A 22,931-nucleotide genomic window follows, 5' to 3' on the forward strand; every position below is an offset into this window, starting at 1 on the left:
TAGTTGGCGGCCGAGTCCCACCACAAGGTCTTAGAAGCCCTGGGACCGCTAGGTTATGTGGCACTGCATTTGCCAATGGAGCCCTGGAGTCCAAGAGGCTGGGATGTCAAATGAGGTGAGATCAAAACGAGACCCCACAGTGGAAGCAAGGGGCACGGGCTGCTATGCTAGGTGCTTTCCTGGGGGCCTCTGTGCATGCACGGATCTTTGGGGAGGAGAAGTCACTGGCTTCACCTTCCTCTCACCTTCATCATCAGCACCACAGTGTTCAAGGCGATCATGGCCATGATGGTGTACTCAAAGGAAGGAGACACCACGAAGTGCCACACGCGATACTGGAAGGTGTGCCTGTTCTGTGGCATGTAGCGGGTGAGAGGCTTGGCACTGATGGCGAAGTCGATGCATGCCCGCTGCAGAAAGATCAGTTATTAGTCTACGCTCAGAGCCCCTAAGTCTTGCCCAGTGGTGGCCTCTCTGTCAGCCAGTTAGCAGAGGACAACCCAGGGATAAAAGGGCAGGATGACAGGAAAGCAAAAACAGCAACAGGGATCATCTGGACAAAACTACAGGCAAGAGGTCATCTGAAATGTGTTTGTAAAACTGGAGGCATTCTGTCACATGGGGCGGGACTTAGTGGTTGTCACTAAAGTCCTTTTATACAGTGTGTAAGTGAGATATGTAGGCAGAAAGCATTCTCTGATGCCCTTAGAAGTGAAGTTCTACAGGTTGAGAATCTCCTGTCTAAAATGCAGGCCAGGCACGGGGCTGCACACCTGTAATCCCAGTGACTTGGGAGGCTGAGGCAGGAGGATTGCACGTTAAAGGCCAGCCTCAGCCACTGTCACAAAATAAAAAAAAGGATTGGAGATGTGGTTAAGCACCCCTAGATTCAATTCCTGCTACCCAAAATCAAATAAAATTCATGAGACCAGAAGTGTCTGGGATTTCAGATTTTTTCTGATTTTGGAATATTTGCATATACCTGTGACCAAACCTTTAGATGCCACAGACACATAGTCTGAATTTTATATAATATTGTTCATAATTTTCAACATTTTGTGGTGCGAAATTTCACACCTATACAATCACTTTGCTGCAAGAAATTTTGAGTTCTGCAGTTTTGGGGATGTTTGGATTAGAAATACTCAACCTATATCTGCCTATTTTATAGTTAAAATAGGAACATTTTAACATTTTATAGTTTCTGGAACATTTTATAGTTCCTGACAGATTCTAGTTCAGTTCTATTGTGAAGCAACATCACCACCAACTATGAAACCCCACAATGTGCCCAAATTATGCTTACTTCTGGAAAAGTAGTCATGAGACATGTTCCTACCCTTAGAGCAAATACATACCAGTCAGATAAGCAAATATCTTAATATCGTAATTATGGCAAACATCTTTTCCTTCTAGACTGTTTATTTAATGATCTTCTCTATAACCCCATAATAAAGTTAGAAAAGTTCGATCTTTCCTTCCAATCCCGATGGTCCAGAGAATTCTGTCTGAAGACCCTGCCATGCTGGGCTGCAGACAACCTGTGGTTACCTCGTTCTTCTCCAGGCTGCACTCCTCCATCATCTTGTCTCCCTGTTCCTGGAAGGTGATGATGATGAGAGCCACGAAGATATTGACAAAGAAGAAAGGGAAGACCACAAAGTAGACCACGTAAAAGATGGACATCTCCATGCGGTTGCTGCGGCTTGGGCCTCGGTCTTCCTCCGTCACATCTACGGAATGCTGCAGAACCCTGTGGGGACAGAAAGAGGGCACACTAATGTTTGGATGACAGTCTGGGCTTCATCAGGAGATGCTCTGCCTTTTGTATTTTTTACTGGAACTATTTGGCTTTGTAGTTCCTCCATTAATTTTTTTTTGGGGGGGTCATTAAGCAAGTTGAAGACTCATGGGCACCCTACCCCATTACTTTTTCTAGTCCTTTTCCATTTACTTCCAATGTCTGGAAATGTTGATGAACAGAATGACATCATTTTAAGGTTTAGGTTGTCATATTCAATATCAGAAGGCTCCTGGATTGCCATTTGACTTTTTCCTGACAACCAGAGTATTCTGTCACCACGAAGTAGCACAAGTCTCTGAGAAACTAGCCTTGAGCTAAGGGCAGCATAAGAACCAGCCCTGTTGTCGTCGTCTTCAGAAGATCACAGGAAGAGTCTGTGGGTTCTGCTAATTCATCCTATTCCTCCATCCTCAGGCTCCCAAGTTCAAAGCCAACTTGGTAGATAAACTGTCTAAAATAGGCCCCAGGAAGTCTCCTGACAGTGGAGAGCTGATGAAAACTCATTGGTTCTACAGAAGTCAAATGTCTCCACTCAATTCCTTAATAATTGGCTAAAACAAGAGTTTCAAATATTTCCCTGGCTTTGCCGTCCCAACCTCTCTGCCTGAAGGATTTTCCTTCTTCCTCTCTTATCTCACCCACTCATAACCACTTCCTTTCCCTGGTACAATAACAAAGGATTAGACTTGTTCATCTCGAGTCAGCTTCTCAACTGAACCAACTGCAGCTCCTCACTCACTGAGGCCATCCTTCCCCTGTGGAGACGGTGAATAGGGTCAGCAGGGCCCAGATGATGTTGTCGTAGTGGAATTCATGGCGCTTCCATTCCCGGCCCTTCACCTCCATCTTGTTTTTTTCATGGTCTACGTAATTGCCTCTAAAACCAGAGTAGAAACAAAATAGGTCGTTTTCACTGTAACTCATGAAAGAATTGGAAGATTCTACAGACTTCAAGAATGTGAGGGAACAATCTTCACAACAGAAATGCAAAGAAGGAATTTTATTAAAGGCGGGTGTTACCATGGGATAAAAACAGGATCCCAACAGATTTGGGATTAAATTCTAACCCTTTACTAGTAACGCTGAGCAACTTAAATTTTGAATCTGTTTCTACATCCATAATATGCAAATAAAACCCATATCAACAGGTCATTAAAAGGATTTAAAATGAAAAATAATGCAAAATGTCTTTTACCATGTTTCACACAAGAGGTACTCAAAATAGGAAATAGGAAGTTGGTTAACTATTCTATCTTTCAACTGAGAGAAAGGAGACAGAGTCCACTGTGGAGGATGGTGAAGGTCTCATCAGGACATGCTATAGCAAAAAAGTAAGTGGTATGTGCTGTTGGAACTCACATGCACTCCTTCTCTGTGTCCTTGGAACTGTCTGTGCAATAAAAGAATTTTCCCTTGAAGAGCTGAACTGCGATGACAGCAAAGATGAACATGAAGAGCTTGTAGACGATGAGAATGTTGAAGACATTCTTCAAGGAGGTCACCACACAGTCGAACACTGCCTGTGGACAGCAAAGGGCCCTGGTATGTGAGTAGCTCGATAGCCCATGTATCTGCCCGGAGCTGAGGTGGCCACATCACCACCACCCAGCAGCACTGAGAGAACACCCCAAGAGATGTGAATTAAGAGGTGACACTGATGGATTAAGAGCTGGCATCCATGTTGGTCATGGTAGCATGGAACTGCCACCTGGGACAGGAACACATGCTCTGAGTCTAAAAACAAACCCAAAGCAGCAAACCCAAATCTGATGACAGAAAGCATCAGGAGGTGGTTGGTTTGGGGATTCCAGTCGGATTCTCAGTGTAAAGAAGTTTAATGTTGGATTTTTGAAATAATTCAGCCCATTTCAACTATTAAATTGTTGTCCCTGACCATATGCACATGAGGTAACATCTACAGATTTATTTATATACTGACTACATCTTATTTTCACCCTTTCTAAATGGAGAATGCTGTAATATCACATTCTCATCTTTGATCTCTTCAATGGTACTTTGCCTTAAGTTCAGATATTTGCTCTGAGCATGTTCAACACTTCATGTAAACATCTTCTGCCTTGAAGCTGGTTGTATTGGGGATGAAGATCAACAGACATGATGCAGCACGGACCAAAACTGGGGAGGCTGGGTGGATAGAACCAGGGACATGCACTTCAGTTAAAACATAACAGGTCTTCCCTTCTGGGTCCTAAGATGTGAGGAATTTCCTGGGAGTTCAACACATTTAGGCTGTTTTCTAGGTCTTCAGGTTTAGCTCACTGGAGAGAGTCTAGCCCCAGTCGCCCATTTGTGTGGTTTCTTCTTCGCAGCCCTGGGTAAAGCACTCCTGGTTTAATTAGCTCAGCACTGCGGGGAATGTGAGTGACACACGACCTTGTGGAAGCGTCAGAGCCACCCACATCTCCCTTAGGTTATCACTGCAAAGCCAGGAAACAGCCCTCTCTCGTTTAATGGAATTAACCAAGACTGGGTCACCTTCTCCAGCCTGTTAACTAATCTCTTCTAACCATGTGCATGCTCCTCAGGACTCACAGGAGCCTGGGTGCCACTAACACGGTTGGGGCCCCAGGCAGCCTGGGCAAGGAGCACAGAGGAATGGGTACTTATGGGCATAAGCCCAGGCCAATTGCTGTGCTGGTGGGAAAGGACAACTAACAGCGTGTGTGGCAGGTCCTGCTCCAGAAGGGAAGGCAGGGGAGGCGGGGAGCAGGGAGGAAAGCAGCCACAAAGCCACTTCCTTTGGAGAAATAAGTGTTTCTGGCTGGGAGTCTGTGGGGAGCCATTCTCACACGTGATCGGGTGCCTCCCGTTAAGGGTCTGAGGCACTTTGGCAAAAGTCGAAGTTTTTCCCGGCCCCTTCCTGATGAGAGAGCCCATCCGTGTGGGGGTGTGCCTGACCACTGACCCCAGGGACCCAATCACTGACCCTGACCTTGGAGTGCAGCCCCCCCTCAACCTTCATTGGATGGAATTCTCCCCTGAATCTCTTGTTCCCCAATAAAAGGCTGGTTCCTGGCGTGCTCTCTCTCTCTCTCCTGCTGGCCCTGAGTAATCCTTGCTGCCCTGCTGGGCGGCTAGAGGAGCGAACCAGAGAGGGGAGCCGTCTCGGACCTAGCAATAGAAATAAGGTAATTGAGTCTTGTGTTTTTATTTCGATCTCGTCTAACTAACTTTATGCCTAGAACCTCATTAATGAAACCACTGCGCAGGCCGCGTGGTAGAGGAGTCCACACACTGTTCAAGGCTCTGGGCCCAGGCAGTACTGGGCCTTTCCAAAGGAACTTTCCTCCTTCCTTCCATCTGTCTGTCTGTCTGTCTAACGATCCTTTGCTTTTGATAAACCTAGCTTGTGTTGCCTCTACTTTGTAGAGCAGAGGGAATAAAGCAGCAGAGCTCCGAGATCAACAGGGTTTTGGGGGAAATATAGGGAGCTTCAGAGGTTATAAGAACCCAGAAGGAATCAGGAATTGGGACAGGGAGAAAGTGAAGCTTTGTCCTGAGAACAGGCCCAGGCAGGCCAGAAGAATTGTTGGGTTTTCTTGCAGGACCACTCACGTCAGCTCATTCATCTACACCACTAAACGTGTGTGACAAAGCGTTTCCATTGTCTGACTGGAAGACAGTTCAGGACTAAGTTGTTTGCTGTGGACCACAGAGCTCCTAAGTCTCTGAGCTAAGCCTGGTACACATGTAGATTCTTTTTTCACATTGAGATCCTCGGACTGTGCTATTGAAAAGTCACCTGGGGAGTGGGGTTTAGGAGGCCTAGTTCCAAGCTCCTCTTCTAGAGAGCCTGGCTTTACTATCCTAGGGTGGCCCAAGAATTTGTATTTTCATCCAGGTGATCTGACACAGGGAAGCATTCTGGTGTAGCACGTGAAGATGGGGCTTGTCCTGGTATTGAGGCTGGTTCCACTGGCTGTGTGGCCTGGGTGGCAGCAGCAGGACTGCAAGGCTATCAGCTGGGAGCCAAGAATTCACAGGGATTCAGGACAAGAGAACTTCTCTTCCGTGGTGCCTTAGCTTCCATCAACAACAATGCACATGGCGGCACCAGGGAGTGCTACAGGTTCAACAGGCCAGCAAACCTGAATGGTCAAGCACACCCCGAGAGGCAGGAAGGCTTACGAAGGTGGGTACGGGACAAGGCAAGGAAGAATCTGGTATGATGCCTATTAAAGTCTAGGTCTGGGTAGAAGGGGCAACTCATTTACCCCATTTCTTTCTGCATCTGCCAAAAATACAGAATGTGATATTGGACACATTATGGACTTATCTGTGCCTCAAAAATGTGAAAGGTTAGGGATAGAAGATCCTTTCCTCCTCTAAAATTATGAATAAAGGAAATATCCCAGGTGAGGGAGCCTCTCCCAGCATGCCTCGCACAACAGGAGCAAAGGACTCCCACAGCTTGCGTTATGGTGTTCTAGGTCCACTTTAATGACACAGGAAGCTCCAGGACAAAGGCACACCGGCTTCTTCTTGGATGACATGCCACACCAGAGAGTATAAGATGCTATCCAGGTCTGGGCTCTAGAGGTGAAGCCCCCTTATCGATTTCTTTGGAGGTTATTTTCCTTTGCAATTAAAACTTTAGCTCAGGCAAATGAACCCACAAGAAAGTAATATACCTGGAATGAATTCTCCAAAAGCTGTCTGGCCATGACCAGAGAGAGAAGATGGGAGATGGAAACTGTACAGAAACGAACTGAAAACATTACCTTGAGCTTGGGCAGACGCTTGATAGTTTTCAGTGGCCTCAGAACTCGGAGCACCCGCAGAGACTTGATGGTCTTGATGTCCCGCCCCTTGTTGGTTCTGTAGGAGAGAGGCCCGCAGGGAATCATACAGCCAGAGGAGAAATAAAAACGACAGTCACACCACTGAATTAATAAAAACAGGGCAAAGGGGAGAGATGGAGTCAAGAAGCCAGCAGTTGGGTCAATTGTTGACTTCTTCAGAGAAACTCCACAAAAAAATGTTTCATGAATATTCTCAAATCACTCCTCTTTGTGCACATCCGCCTACACATGCACATCCATGTACAGATGGTCCCCCACCTACAATGGGTCAACTTAATGATTTTTTGACTTTATCATGTTGTAAAAGTGATATGCATTCAGTAGAAACTGTACTTTAAATTTATGACATTTTTCCTTGGCTCATGTTATACAGTACAGTACTTTCTTGCACTACTGGGCAGACACAGCTCCCCATCAAGCCACAAAGATCAGGAGGGTAAAGGCCTGATACTCTATAGATGAACAAACTATGTTGCTGAACTATGATGTTCAGTAGATTAGATATATTAAATACACTTTCAACTTTCAATATTTTAAGTTTTTGATGGGTTTACCAGGACACAACTCCATCATAAGTCAAGGAGCTTCCAGGGATATATACAGGAACACACACCCACATTCTTACACATCTGAAGCACATCCTCCCCTTAAAGGCAGCCTAATGCTGCTCATTATCATGGTGGCCATTGAAGATAGAAGGTGCATCAACTAGGGAGCATGACCAGTAGCCCACGTGGCCTCCCTGCTTGACTAGTCCAGTGCCTCTCCATAGCAGGTTCAAGAGGGGACTTGACTCAGTCTAGGTTTACCACCTCTGCAGGGAACTGACACCCTTGCTGAGAAGGCTTCCTGCTCCAGAGAAGGTATATCATGCAGGCTTCTTGCCCAGACCTTGTCTCACACTTCAATTATCTCTGCGTGGCTGGCTTTTCCCACAGTCCCTTCCATTTCAGACACTCTGCATCTAGCACAGGCTGCACACAGCCACCCTGCTGGAGCAGGCCCTGCCCACTTCTATTGATGCCCTACAGCTAATGACCCTCCCTGTTCAGCCTCTTAGAAATGTTTGCTAATAGAGAAAACACTTTTCTTTTTATTTCTAGGAATGAAATGAATAAGTCAACTTGCATTCCTCTTTCCTGCTCATCCCCTGAGATCTTTGTATTCAATTAAAATAACTGCAATTTGTAAAACCTGCTGATGGTGGAAAACAAGACTCTAAACAGTGAGGTTGGGCTCTGATGCTCTCCTCATGTTGGTTCAGATTATAACAATTATTGGAGGAAAGGGAACCCAGAATATCAGGTGAAAATTACAAAAGTTCCTACCTGCATTTCCCTCTGCCATACCCACCCTCAGATAATAGCCTCTCCATACTTCATAGAAGGCAAGATAAGAAGACATTTAACCTAAACCAAGCATGCCAATTTTGACCAGAATATTAACTTTAACATTCTCTTAATGGTCTTAAGAGACCACAACCTACAAGTCATTTTTATTCAAACTTAAATATAAGCAATCCAAAAGTATCACATTGATATCACTTAACATCCAGGGTCACTGGTTTATTTTATAAATTCTTTTGCTCTATTAGGACCACCTCTCTACATATTTAAAAGAGATAAAAGTCAAATACTACCCAAACCAATAAGAATAGCCCTTTCCCAATAAGGTGTGGCAAATTTTTTTGTTGTTGTTGTTGTTGTTTTGATCTTTTGGATATCAACAGAAACTCCCCACTCCTTTTTCAGTAGGTCAGCTCCTCCCCTCCCACCCATAGTTTCTTCCTCCTCCAACCACTCCCCATTTTTAATTCAAAGAAAATCAAACATATTTACCCCAAAGCGTTCCTATGGAGGATCCAATCAGAAAGCAGTTTTAAAGGGTGAGGGGGAGAAAGAAGACAGTTAAAAAACTCCGTGGAGAAGAGGAAACCCTTACCGTGACAGACACTGGAGAAGCAGGCACACAAGACCCACCCACAGCCTTGGCACTTGCTGAGTCCATAGGGTTAGCAAAGAGAAGAGACCACAGGGACAAAGGCCATTCATAGGCGCTAGTGAAAATGCCTCCAACTCCCCAGACCCCAGGTTTGTGCTTTATCCCATGGAATCTAGTTTAATTGAACTTTCCTAAATGTGGACTCTGGTTTTCATTTCCTTAGTAGTCTTCAAGCTTCCCATTTCAAGTGAATTTATAAGCAAGCAGGCTAGAGCAGAGTGAGCACTCTGGGCTAGAAACCCTCTCTCCATTTCAAGTCAGAGTATGTAGCTACACCTAGAAAGGCCTTCATCTGAAGAGGGACATGCAACCACCGTTTTAGTGCTACTCTGGGCCCTCTCCAAAGCTCAGATGACGGACATCACTTCCCCCTAAATAAGAGGGGGACAACATGTTTATCAAGGTTACACAAAAAATCTACCTTTTGACAAGTGCTATATTGTCCCTTGCGAGTTATTTAATGTGCAACTTTTAGAAAAAAAATCCTCTGCAACCTAGTGGTAAAGCAATAATAACCAAAAATCAAAACTGGTATCTTTGAAATAAGAACTTTGTCTTAGCTTTTTGGTACTAGGCACTTTAAGTGCAAATCTTTTTAAACTTACTAACGATGTCAGGACATAGGTTTTACTCTTATTCTACAGGTGAGATTCAGAGGGTTAGTTGCAGAGCAGAGACTTGAACCCAAGTGTGTGTCATGCTTGTAGCTCCTGCTCCCACCAATGAGCTCTGTACCAGCAGGTTTTGGTTCTAGGCTCCGTCAAATGATTCACTGAATTTGAGATTTAGCAAAGATCCCTGAATCCCACTTACTTGCAAGGGAAGCTGAAGCCCCTGGAAGAAGAACCCTGAATAAGATCACTTGGTAAGTTCAGAGTCACAGGTGAGCATGCATCTCTGCACTTCCCATCTTGCTTGGCTACCATGAATGGGTGCCCAGAATCCAGGCTTTAGTCTTAGCTGCTTGTCGCTATTCATGTTGCTTTTTCTTCCTTAATTTTCTCATGTCCTACACAAAATGTCACGCTAGGCCTGCTCTGGGCCAGAAACGTTTGAAGGCATTTCAAGTCAGAGTCTGTAGCTGTGCCTAGAAGGACTTCATCTTTCACTTGTGGCCTGTGTCTGACTGATGGCTCCTGCTCAAATCTGTGGTAGTCTGAAGGAGACAGAGAGCCCCCCAACAGTTTGGTAGACACATTCAGCTCTAGACGTTAAAGGGCACCAAGAATCCCAGTTTCCCAAACAAGAGGCATACAGAGTGGTTAGAAACCTCTTTTGTTCCAAACCATGATATTTTATTGGGATTTGGCGGGGGGGGGCAATATATGTCACACACAGACTTCTAATGTCCATTTTATCTCATCAGTGATTCCATATTCAACAATACATTAATTTTCACTATAAATGCCAAATGAATAGAGATCTGGAAATTAAACTTAAGGCCTTATAAACTTAAATATTTATGTAATAACCTCCAAATGTTCAGAAGACAGAAATATCTTTTGAGTTGTAATGGCATCTCCTCAAGCGAGGTTGGGCGTCAGTAGGTGAGTGAAACACACCTTTATTCTTTCATATAACAAGCATCTATGGAGTCCTTCACCTATGTCAGGCACTGTTCCAGGTGCTGGAACACATGAGGTGGTTAATCTTAGAATTTACCCAATCTAGAAGACAAGAGACCTCAAGTGAATACACATACAACTAAGTGTACTTGTAAGCTGCCATGGGTGACACAGAATTGTTTGATTGAAAATTAACCAAATGACAACATAAGTCACTCTTCTTTCCTCTGGCTACATGTCTTGAGTCTCTCACATTCTCAGGATATAGGAGCAGGGTGGGGCACCCATGCCCAGGCAGCTAGTCTAGATCCCATACACCTCCTGCTCAGCCCAGGCCCATACCTCAGAGACCTTTACATTCAGCAGCATTTGAATTGCTCCACACCAGAACCATCTAAGGTAGGAAGGCCCAACATTTCTTACACCTTCCATACCACCTGGATAAAGGACAAGATTTGCTCTTTATACTTAGCCTCCCCCAACCCTGCCAAATCCTAGTAAATTATGATGATATGGAACAAAAAGGGTTTCTAACCACTATATTGCCTCCCGTTTTGGAAAAGGGGATTCCTTGGTACATTGAGAGCTGAGTGTGTCTACCAAACTACTGGTGGTGGGGGGGGGGGTTGTCCCATTCAGACTCCCAGAGACTTTATCAGGAGCAGCAAACATGGGCAAGAGAGAAATAAAGATTATCATTGCTCTGCACAGCTTTCAAATGTCTCTTACTACAGAACAGCCACTGAAAAGCAACGATTTTGTAGTGTGTGTGAAGCCCTAGGTTCAATCCCCAGCAAAAAACAAATTAAAAAAACAAACAGCTATGATTTTGAATGCTATAGAAAACATACTTGCATCCTGTCTTTTGTTAAGATAGGGTTAGCACCAACTTGAGAATTGCCATTGGAATAGTACCATTGGCTAGATAACAAAGCCAGAGTCATGAAAAGCCTCAACATATTTTCATTAATTAAAATATAATTTACATATGGACTAAAGCACCTCTCCAAAATCCATTATGGAAGCCAACAAGTTGCAATGGAGGTGTTTACCCAGCTAAGAGGACAAACTCTTTGAGCACTTTAATTGAAGCATACTCTTTAAGAAATAATTCATGTGTTATGAGTCACCTAAATAATAATTTGATAATACTATAATTTTTTTCATATTGCCTATTAATGGAATGTTAACAGGTTTAATAATTGACTCTAATGATAAGATTTGAGAATAATTCCACACACTAGGATGTACTGATACCACCTAAATTGGGACTCAATGGGGACACACATTTTAACACTTATTTCCTACTTATCTAGTAAGTTCCTGGCTGCTCTCCAGAAGAGGGGGGGAAAAACACAAACAACAACATTTCTCTTATGTCTCATCAGAAAAGACAAGAAATTTCCAGCTCAGTTGTCAAGTTGCCCTCCAGATCTGTCATGTGTAATCATTTGTCATTCACTGTCATCTTGCTCTCTGGTTCCCAGGTCCTTTTCTCCAAGGACACACACACTTAAGTTGATTTCTGCTAAGAACTCACTCTTCTTCTATGGGGCAGAGTGGGACATCAGGATCTGAAGAGCCCTTCACTCTAAGTGTCAAGGCTTCCTCCATGAGTCCAGGAAGCAAGAACACAGGGATCTGCAGGAATCTCTAATCCTGGGAAGGGCTGAGCTTGCAGGAGTGTGAGACAGGAGGAAGGGTCATGCTGGGAGGGGCCTCAAGTGTCTTGCTAAAGAATTGGGACTACAATTTGGTAGGCAATAATAACTATCATTTATTATACAACTTAAGTGTTTGGTACTGTTTCGAACACTAAATATATTTTGTCTTATTTAATTCTCATAGGACAAAAAGATAGTAAATTTATACTTACAATAAAGTAGTTCAGAGCGTTAAGTCAGCTAATAATTAATAGTGCTGGGATTCAGACCTAAGCTTCCTGACTCAAACCTAAGCTTTGTGTGATGTAATGACACCTTTCAAATGGGAACTATTGGAGAGTTTAATCAAAGAAGGGCACAGGAAAAGGAACCAGCCATTTCTGAGCTCAAACACTAAAGCTATCTTACTCCCCTTAATGAGACTAGATTCTGTTCACAGGAAGAAATAGTGACAGATGAAACATCAAGATGGACAAGCTCATGGATGCTCTTCTCCATCTGGCCTGCAGGTCTAGACAGGATGGGGCAGCTGAGGAGAGAGCCATACCAAGCCACTGCTGTGAGTTTCCAAGGATTAGTGGTTGAAACTCACCAGAACATCAGGGCAGAAGAGAACTTAGTACAATGGAGAAAACACTAAATTCTAAATTGGCACACCGAGGTTGCTTAAGAAGCAGCTTTGCTATTCGCTAGTCCAAAGAGGCAAACTAGTCAAGCTCCCAGAAATTCATTTCTTACCTGTAAAGGAAGACTGTCATGTGATAAAGTGCTCATGGAAATGGGAAGGAATTTTTCCTTTCTGTATTGGCAATGCCTGTCTCACTAGACCTTGCGTAAGGCCAGCTCACTACTTGAGTGAAGAATCTAAATTCAGCACTTTGACCTTATTACTGCTTAGTTGCTACCACTGGAAATTATTTCTCTTTCTGGCCCATGCCTCAATTTCTTGGGGCCACCCAAGAACCTTAATTTCAACGTTACCCTCATCTTTGTTCTGTACCTAGAGAACTAGCTCCATGCCCATCGCCTTGTGCATAATCCCGTCCTTCCTGCACGTGGACTTCAAGCAGCTTCTCATACACACTCATGAGCCTTTTGCAAACTTTCTCCTCTGCAGTACACATCGCAATACTCCAACTGGAATGTATTTTTGTCCAAGTGCTGAGAAGCAGCAGGAGGCAGCGAAGCATCTGTCTCCTAAGAGTTTTGTTATTTAGTCTGGTGAACAGTGACCTGATTTGTATTTCTTCTAAGTCTTTGTATTCTAAACATACCCAAAGACCCCCCCATCTGCTGATCTTTCAAGGAATGTTTTGTCAGTTGAAGTCCAGCTAATATATTCTCCCAGATGGAGACTAATATTCAGTGCTATGCTGTGCCCCTATGAGTGTAGATTAAGCAGATGGCTGGCTGGTCACATGATATGGGCTGATATTTCTCGAGTCCCCTTGCGAAGTCTTCTGTCCTAAATTACTCTAAAACCTACTTTTAAATCTGGGGGGCACTGTGATGGGTTTCCACTAATCCTGCAGGCCTGGACTCTTCCCATTAGCAGTGAAGCCTCACCTTTTGTATCTAGGTCTAGTTAGATCAGTTGCTGGGTACCATGTGAATAAAGCTGTGGTCCCTGATTGGACCATTTCATTTTGTCTGGTTCTGGAGCCACAGATTGCGATGTTGTTTATCATCAACCATCTCCCAGATTGTGCTCTGGGCATTTGTGCCTAGAATATAAAGGTCTGAAGGTGAAATTCTAAAGAGGTCTCCTCAGCAGCACCAACATTGCATGTAATAGATAACACATTTTCCAGTGTTCACAAGAAGCATACTTGCTGAGGATTGGTGCCAATAGCAGGTAGACTAGGAACTGATGTCCTCTCAGGCAGTCCCTCAGTGTGGCTTCTATTTTGTCTCACCCAAACCATTTAAGGCATTTAGGATGTAATGTAGCATTGGGCACCCCAAGAATCCATGGCATTGATCACCTTTAGAGTCCCTGCCTGGGCACAAAGCTAGATGAAGTTACTCTCGAGGTGACTCTTAACACTAGAGTCTCAAGGAACAATATTCTATTGCTCACTGTTGGAAATTTTCAATTCCTTTTCAGCCGGTGTCCTAAATCCACAGTTAATGGGCTACCTGATGCCTAAATTCAATTTTAAACCTTCATTCTCTTCCATAATGGGGGAACTGAATGGCCCGTCTGGCTCTGTGGTAAATGGGTCCTCTTTGCATGAGCTAGGACTTTGTCCACCTTTCTCCCCCTACAAAATGAATGTGGAGTCACTTTCCCTTGGGAGACTCCCCTTTCAGTTCTATGAGCAGGGGCTGTCAAGAAGGAAGTTCCCCGGAAAAAGCTTGAAGTTTGCGGGGGCGGGGGGGCTGCCTTATACATAGACAGGAGAATAGGAGCATGACCGCCAGTGAAAAATTTGCTCTCTTGTCCTTATATACTCACCATGCATGAGCTCTACTCTCATCTTGATTCTGAATATCATTCACTCCTCTCTTGGGCGTGCACATTCTCACCATCAAAATCACAAACCCCCACAAAAACCAGAACAGAAGAGCATGTCACGTGGCTGCATCGGGACCTTCCAAATCTGGAATCCTTTGTGCCTGTGTTTCACTAAATGAATTTGGAAGCAGCTCTGCCGCCATGGCTAGTTCTGAATGCATTCGAGAGACCTTCTGCATCTTAGCGATGAGGGCAGAATGTCAAGTGTCAGGAAAGTGACACACTTGAATGAAAAGAACGTAATAAAAGCTAATGTGGGAACTCCAGTTCCTTCTGGCATCAAGAGGCAGACTGACTCATGTTTTTGTTTCTGGCCAAGGACTGAATAATGAAAGGCCAAGTGCGGCTGTGAGCCAGATCCCCTGGTGTGCCAAGGAGTCCTGACCTCACCTCTTGCCCTGCCACAACAGCAAACAGCCATGGGAGGCTTTGGCATCAGCAGCCAGAGAGCCCACGTGACTGACTGATGCACGTGCAGAGTGAGTCCCAAGGTGGGGGAGGAAGGAGGAGCAGAGTCGCCAGTCCTGTTTCTGTTAAAACATCTGTGCCAACAAGCAATCACGGCTGTGAGCTTACTACTGAGAATGGAACTCAGGACAGCTCACCTGCCCATGTGAGTTGAACAAGCCAAGTGACATCCCATGGAACAGTGGAAATGGAAGGTGAAGGTCCTGAGTGAAGGTCCCCCAAACAAGGCATTCCAGGTCTCTCTAGCACTTCCCCTCTAAGATGCTGTCCTTATCTACCTGCCTGCACAACTTCCTTCATAAACCTGGAAGACATGAGTCACGTGGACACAGCACCTTCACCATGCAGGGTCCTGTAAGGCTCAAGAAGACAACCTGCACGGAAGTCACGTGACCTATCCCACAGGCAGCTGCCTTGGGGTGGGGTGAGGTGCCCTGAAGTTCAAGAATGCACCTGACATGCAGGTACCCAGAAATGCCAAGGCCGTAACCATCTCCACCTTCCCACCCAGGAGGCCAGGAGGCAGAAGCGATGGCAACAGGGTCTCAGGAAATTAAGGGAAGCAGTATCTGGTTCTTCAGTAGAAAAAAAAAAAATCGCCACACAGAAGAATCCCCCCTTTTCAGAAGAAGAAAAATAAAAGACAAAGGTTTCATAGACCCAGCCACTCACCAGACTTTTCTTGAAACCTCAAAGAGGAAAAGGCATAGCTGGGGACATTTATAGTTGGCAAACACTACGTGTCTCCATATGGCCCAGAAAGTGGGGTGTTGTGAGGGCAGTGGAATTAGGGAGAGCTCTTCCCAACCCCTGCCAAAACCTGCCCACCTCCCTACAGAGACTCTGGGCTTAGGAGGAGACCCGAGTGTTCTTATAAATGCTTTATAATGTAAAAGTGGACTGAGAAGAACAGAAGAGATGCAAAGTGGGTATCTTTCTGTTGATTTTCCTATCCACTGGTACGTGCATGCTGATAACAAATCCCCTCCCTCTTCTCATCAAAAGTCAGTCAAGTTTCCAAATGGAATTTGGCAGGTTTACATTATAAAGAATTCATTTAGTATGTATGTGGCTACAGAGAACAGTGACCTCTCTCCAGCAACTACATACATAACACATAAGCTTTAGGAAGCACGTGACGGCAGGTGCAGATCTCTGCGACAGGACTTGGTGGACAGTGCAGCTTTCTCTGAGAATTCAGCTGGAGGCTATTCCCTCCCCTTGGTGAGGGACACTGCTCTTGTGAGTCAGACTGGGTTCTGAGGAGGGTCTGGCTGGCATTGGTGGAAGGGATGCCAAATCACCTCTGGTTTCTGAGGAGCCATATAATGGTGCTACCATGGCAACCTCCATCAGTTGTTCAAACTGACTGAGCAATATCCTTTGCAGAAGCCTCAGCAAGGCAAGGTTCAATTTCAAGGAGGATACAAAGAAACCAGGACAGGAATAAGGTTATCTGAATGGTGGACATTCTGTGGGGCAAATCTATGGGCAATGAGGATCAAAGTTATACAACCACAAGGAGAGAGACTGACAACCCACGGTTGGCTTCCTGCTGGCCTGACCCCCTGACGCTGGGGGACACAGGCTCTCTTCCCCAGACCATGCCTTCAAGATGCTGACAAGTGGGACTCCTCTAACCCTACCAATGGGATAGTAGAGCTGAATTCTCTGGTGCCCTTAATGAGAAGGGGAAGGAGCAGAGTTAGGAAGCATGGGCATATGGGTGAGAGAAAGCATTACCTGGACTTCAGCAAATGTGATAAAAACCAGAGGAGGGGAGAGCAGGGGGCCTGCTTCATGGGCAAAGAAAAGGGAGAGGGACTAGGCATGGCAAGCTTGGAAGGATGATGACAGTGTATGGAGAAGGGTGGGCAAGACCAGCGGCATTTTGGGGAGAAATGAAGAGAAAGTTCGAGAAGTGACATCACTAAAAGCAAGTGATGGATCATCACTGTCAATCCATCACATAAGCAGGGACCCCAACCCAGGGGCTTTCTGCAGTTCTCTGCACTGTACCTGGTCTGAGGACCAAGAGAGAGCCTTCAGGTCCAGGGCTGTTAAGGCTTCCCCTGCCACCAGCACTAAAGCCACCACTGCCACGTTTCAAAGAGCACAGAGAAAGAACAAGACAGATGACAAGCCCACAGCACATTGTTGTCACTCTGAGCCCGAGGAAAGACTGCTGGACTGTGCAGAGGGAAAGCACACAGGGACTTCTAAATTGCACCTCTAACCTGCCGCCCCCAGGCACCGACACACCTGCCTGGTTACCAGGCTCACGGACACCGGTGGGGGCGGATGGGTGAGAAACAGTCACACAGTTCTTGGACTGGCCCAAGTCCGTCTTCAACTATCTACATGCATTATGCACCATCACATACATGGCTCCTATATTCAGGCTTCATGACAGGAAGTGAGAGTTAGAAGGATAAAGCAGAGAATTAATGTTTATTGATCACTCACACTGCCAGGCCCTGTGCTAAACACTTTACACATCTTGTCTCCATTTTTGAGATAACTGAGGTTGGGAGGATTAATATTTTTGGTGTGGTTCAAGGACACACAGCTGGAAGGGAGAGGGGCTGATCTTTAAACTAGGCTCTGCCCGACTCCACAGCCCACACCTTTCCTGCCACCCCAGTGAACACTATTCTTCCTCAAGTTCCTTCCAGTTCTTTCCTGTAGCTGCTCTCTCTTCACCCTTTATCCAAAGACAAACTATTCTACTGAGTCAAAATGAGAGAATTACATGGGGAATAATGCATGCAAATGAACTGATAGAATTAGAAGGTAACTTGACCTTTTGAGAACTCAAGGGTAATATTTTATTTATCTCTAATCAAAAATAAGGCGGGCTACCTTAGGACAAAGGTAGACTAACACATCTTCCCAAGAGAGACAAGGAAGATCTGGGCGTTTTGACACTGCTGGGAGAACCTGTGATACTTGTGTGAAATTTCCTTGGGAACAGTTCATGTGTGTCTAATTAAAGTTTCCTTTTGGGAGGGGAAAGGCAATTCCACCCAAGTCCAATGGGGTTACTACACTAGAGCACAAGGGGACAAGGCACACCAGACTTATCCTGACCGCCAGCCAATCTCAGAGTCATACTCAACCACGCTCTCTTTTGGAGGGTCTCAGTGGCTGCTGTAGCAGTCCTTTCCGGTTCTGGATGAGCTTCGACTCTTAGCACAGCTGGGGAGCTCTCCCCTGTCCTGCAGACAGAGTGCACCTACTTGGGAAGCATTGCTTCTGAGCTTTACCCCACCTTTTTTCTCCAGCCAGGATGGATAAGGAATGGAAGCTGGCGGTGTTTGCAGGGAAGAGGGATGACTGACCTCCTAACAGCTTAGACCTGCAAAGAGGAAACCTACGGAGACACCTTGTTCCTTCCCTCATGCTGCCGAGCTTCCTTCTGTTTCATCAGAAATAACGTGGATCTCACCTTGCTTAGAAGGGGTGGCTCCTACTTAAAGAGGCTGGAAGGATGGCTCAGGGAACTCTACTGTGTCACCTGGAAGAGACAGAAGCTGCTCTCCATAGGACAAGGTATGCACAGAGGTCAGAGGCTGTCATCAGTCCTGCTGGGGCCTTCCCAACACCTGGTTTCCAAAATGCCCCAACAGTATCCCTATTTCTTAGCTAGAATAGGGATAGTAGAGGGCTAGGAGAGCCCCCTCCATTGGCTGAGTTCCGCAGGAAATATGAGAATATGATTGAAAACCTGCTACAGTAGTATCAATGTGTGTGGGGGAGAAAGTCCCCCAAATGAAATGAACATGGTTTAGTCACCTGAATGGCTTGAGACCATCTTCTTAAGTGTGTAGACAGGAGGGTTTGGAAAGTCGTGATGTCTGGAGATGAAACATATCCGTATGATCTTTATGTCCCTGCACTAGTTCTTGGTTACTCCTACTTAAGGGCAAAAACCTCCCTGTGCACAGGACTCTGGAAACACGAACTGCTCTCCCTCTGCATCCTTCTTTCGAGCTGTTCCTTTGATAGACTTAAGAATGAAAAGACACATCTGCTGTCCTTGGGTCTGCTTCTAGGTGCATGGAGGCATTGCCAACACCCTGAGCTCCTCCTGTGCTGGGGCCTCCGACTTCTGCCTCCTGATGCTTTCTGGCAGGACAGGGGAAGCAGGAGCATTTAGGTCACATGAGCTGAAGCTGTGAAGCCCTTAGGAGGTTGGTGGAGGACAAGAGGTAAGCAGATTCCTGGGGCAACACTCTTTGGACCCACTGTTTCATTTCTCAGGCTGGCCACGGAGAAGGCCTTGAATCAACCAGAGTCTCCAGGAAGAGGGGGAAGAAAAGGGAACAAAATAGGAATGGAGCCACTTACGCCAGAGCAAAGGCCACCAATGCACCAACCACCACCACAAAGTCCAAGATGTTCCAGAGGTCTCGGAAATAGGACCCATCCTGCAGGATCAAGCCCTGGTCTATCATCTGCAGGACAAGGGTATAAACAACCACAGGTGAGCTCAGCAAGGGCAGATGACCGTCGTGAGCTTTGGCTCATCATGGCAGCACCTCTACTGCCACCATCTCCTCAACCAACGCTACCCTGAGACCTGAGGAGCAAGAGTGGGTGTCCAACAGGCTCGCTCCAGGTAATGGTGATCGCTGAGGCTCCTTTCTCTTAGCCACATCGGGTGGAACTAGATTCCTGTTCTTGCCACATATGCACAGGTGGGTAAAACCCAGATGAGAGACTGGGAACAAGATAGGCATGTGGGGGTGGGGGATATCATGGTGACTGAAGGGAGTACACCTAGGATTGGACGGAGTCCAGGAAGTCTCACCTCTACCTGACCCTATGCCTTGGCACCTGCCCAGGCTCAATCTAGGAAGTACATTGGGCAGAGGGGAGAGTTCACCCAAGTTCACCTGTCTACACAGTCTTCCCACTACTCGGGCCACATGTACAGGTTTGTACAGCCCAAAGACAGCTACATAGGTATGTCTCGCTGACACAGATGTCCTCAGGATTCAGAGGCGAGTGGAGGAATCAGCAAAGACTCTCCTAAGGCTCTGTCATGAGCTACTATAGGGCATCATCAGGGAAAGACCCTAAACTCAAGGAGCAGACAGGTGACCCATCCAAACCCTGAAGCCCAGATTTTCTCAGGAGGATTTTTACCTTTATAACCATTTCAAAGGTGAACACACCCGTGAACACATAGTCGAAATATCTCAGGACCTGTAAGATACAGGGAGAGGTAAGAGGAGCACACAGGCCACCAGGGTACATACATGCTTCCGTCCTGCACAACCACCCTGGCTCCCACCACTCCCCCTAAGAACAAAGGTGTGTGGAATTACAACCACTAGTTGAACTGAGGTGGAGGAAGGGACGAGAGGGCCCTGAAGCCTGCTGGAGCCATGTGGCCCAGTGGCCAGTCCTTGACCATTTCCTCTCCTTGGCCAGAACTTAATATTTTGGGTCTGAATTTCTCCCACAAAACTTGCTCCAGTTCTGATTTCGGATCTGGAATCACTGACAGTCCCTCCCCTCCTTGCCACCCTCAGATCTCCTGACATACACTCGTGGGATTCCAGGGATGTCTCAACACCCTGTGATAAAGCTGTAGCTCCCGCGTTGTGCGTGCATCAGTCTAGGCTCTGTCAGATCCCCCTGAGCCCGCAGGTAGCTGCAGAGCCCCTCTCAAGCCCTGGCTGGTTCTGGGTGAAGACCCACAGCTGTAGCATAAAGGCATACAGTATGGTTGGGGGATTGTGAGGGGCTTCTCTGGAATGGTCATACTTCTGAGAAATAGGAGTGGGAAATTTCTCCATGTTTTCTCATTCCCCAGCAACCTTCCTGCCAATCTTGGCTCCCCTCCAATTGCAGATGGAGGAGAAGGGTAGGGATGGGGCAGGTCCCAGAGAACCACAGAGATCAGCAAATGGCCCCCGTAACCTACTTTGTTGCGCTCCGAGTTGGTCAGGACAGGGTCCTCCGCGGCCAGGGCAATGCTGCTGGCTGCGATCACCAGGAGGATGCACATCTCAAAGTAGCGCAGGTTCACAATGTAATGGCAGGCCCTCCGGATCCTGTGGGGCAGATGAGACCTGCTGAGCTGGCCTCACTGAGTTGGGTACTTGTCTCTCCCCTCCCTATCCCTCTTACTCCTTCCACCCAACCCTGACCTCTTCCACACAGCCAGGCCCTCTTCAGAAGAGGCCGCCAGGGAGAGTAACTTAATCTCTCAGGCACCACCCTTCATTATCAGCCCCAGTGGAGGAAGGTAATCAGATTGCTTAGAGGCTGAACACACATGACAAGACACATCATCCGCAAGCAAACAGCCACAGGAGCAAATGGCATCAGGCTACACAACACAATCTCAGGTAGCCAGGGAGTGCCCTCCACTGCATCTCAGGGTCTTCTCCCCTGTGTAGCTGGGACCTGCCCAGAAAACTATAAGGAACCAAGATACAAAAACAGGCCTTGATTCTAATTAAAATTCCTGATAAGAACAGCAATTGGTTTTCACAGGCTATTGGGATGGAAGTATATTCTATATTCTACTTTCCAGCCTTACGATGACTGACGGCTTAACCTAGGTTCCTCCCGTCCCAGAGTCCCACCTGAACCCTGCCATCCGTGTGCCCATTAAAGGTTTCTGTGTCCTCCTAGTCTCAGAAGATGATCTGCATGTCACTTCCAGGGCAGAAGGCAGTTGCTTCTTCCAAATCCTATCCTTCCTGAACTTGACCTTCTAGACTTTTCCCCGACAACCTCATCTCATTCACCAAGCTCTGCTTTGAGAGCATGCCCACTGAAACTCCTGTGGATGATGTGGTCATTCTAGGATCTATGGTCTCAGCTCTGCTCTCTTTTGGGATGTTTGGTGACACCTCCTCAAGTAAATATCCTTCTTCCCTCCACACCACTTACTGACCAAAGAATGGGTGAAGGGGTTCTTTTCTCATGACATCTCTCCCATCTTCAGTTACTCTGTAGACTGTGGGCACAGAGTTAAGAGGCTGTTGACTTAACGGCTGACCTCACCTATTGGATCCTGGATGCTTCTATGTCTGGTCACCTTCTACTAGGAAGGCTCACATCCCTCCTCCTATCACTCTGGCTCAAACCCAGGTTATCTGCCCTCATGCCAAAGGGGTAGCACTGGAAAGTGTCTCACGGGTTGGTGGTGCTGAAGATGAACATGGAGCTGTGGGGCACCATGGCTTTGCCTGTCTCACGCTTCTCCTTCTTCTTCTTCTTCTCTACCTCCTCTTCCTCCTCTTTGATATCTTCCTCCTTCAAGGGACTGGCTTCTCCATCAGTCTTGTTGCTAACTGCAAGAGGAACATGTTGGAATTTTCAGAAACGTGGCATAGTGCCCTTCCATTACAGTTGGGGACAGCACAGCTGGGAAAGGGGTGCCAGGATGCCCCCAGCCAGGCTCTCTGCAAACACTGGGGGTATTTTCTATAATAAAGTTAAGCCCTTCCCCTTGTCCAAATTCTATGTGACATAATCTTCTATGCCACACAAAGGATAATGGTCACGTCTCTTCTTTTACAGTTGAATTTCTATGGCCCAGCAAACAGCATGCTTGAAAAATTTACAAAATTTAGATATTTAAACTCCGGATTCTTATTGAACTCACTGAATTTTTATATCAATAAACCCTGAGTGGCATAAATCATTATTCCCATTGTACAGACAGTTCCAGGATATAAGCACCTTGCCTAAGGTCATACAGCCAGGATGGGTTTGGGATTCAAAATCCTATATGCTTTCAATGACATCACTGACATCACGCTGCAGGGGAAGATCTCAAGAAACTATTACTCTGTTTGCAGCTGCCGTCTTTGGCTGTGCCTTTTCTAGCCGTGGCGAATGTAGAGATGAGAATGCAGTAGTCATACGAATATGGGTCTGTGGAGGACCAAGCTGGGAGGACCATGGAGCCAGCGGATGAGTGGACCTCTTGGGCCGCTGTTCTGTTTCCATACTCGAGTCCCCATATAGGTGAAGATGGCTGGAGGCTGAGGCTAACAGAATAGGGAGGGGGACCCAGCCAGCCCCTCCCACTACTCTGTTCAGTGAGTGACTCTATCCTGG

The 22,931-nt window shown here is 46.2% G+C and overlaps 1 protein-coding gene across 3 annotated transcripts in view; it reads right to left on the reverse strand.

The window, feature by feature from the left end:
- Cacna1e (calcium voltage-gated channel subunit alpha1 E) overlaps positions 1–22,931 on the reverse strand; it is a 301,352-nt gene that overhangs the window by 44,139 nt on the left and 234,282 nt on the right. For all 3 annotated transcript variants that reach the window (XM_026392836.2, XM_026392834.2, XM_026392832.2), the window contains 10 exons: positions 22,003–22,159; positions 20,779–20,908; positions 19,995–20,054; positions 19,194–19,300; positions 8,466–8,477; positions 6,547–6,643; positions 3,164–3,324; positions 2,544–2,681; positions 1,552–1,753; positions 246–410 (listed from right to left, as the gene is read on the reverse strand). In XM_026392836.2, coding sequence (XP_026248621.2) covers positions 246–410; positions 1,552–1,753; positions 2,544–2,681; positions 3,164–3,324; positions 6,547–6,643; positions 8,466–8,477; positions 19,194–19,300; positions 19,995–20,054; positions 20,779–20,908; positions 22,003–22,159 — 1,229 coding nt within the window. The remainder of the gene's footprint in view (positions 1–245; positions 411–1,551; positions 1,754–2,543; positions 2,682–3,163; positions 3,325–6,546; positions 6,644–8,465; positions 8,478–19,193; positions 19,301–19,994; positions 20,055–20,778; positions 20,909–22,002; positions 22,160–22,931) is intronic.

Source organism: Urocitellus parryii, chromosome 9 (genome assembly GCF_045843805.1).
Source record: "Urocitellus parryii isolate mUroPar1 chromosome 9, mUroPar1.hap1, whole genome shotgun sequence".
Taxonomy (NCBI): domain Eukaryota; kingdom Metazoa; phylum Chordata; class Mammalia; order Rodentia; family Sciuridae; genus Urocitellus; species Urocitellus parryii.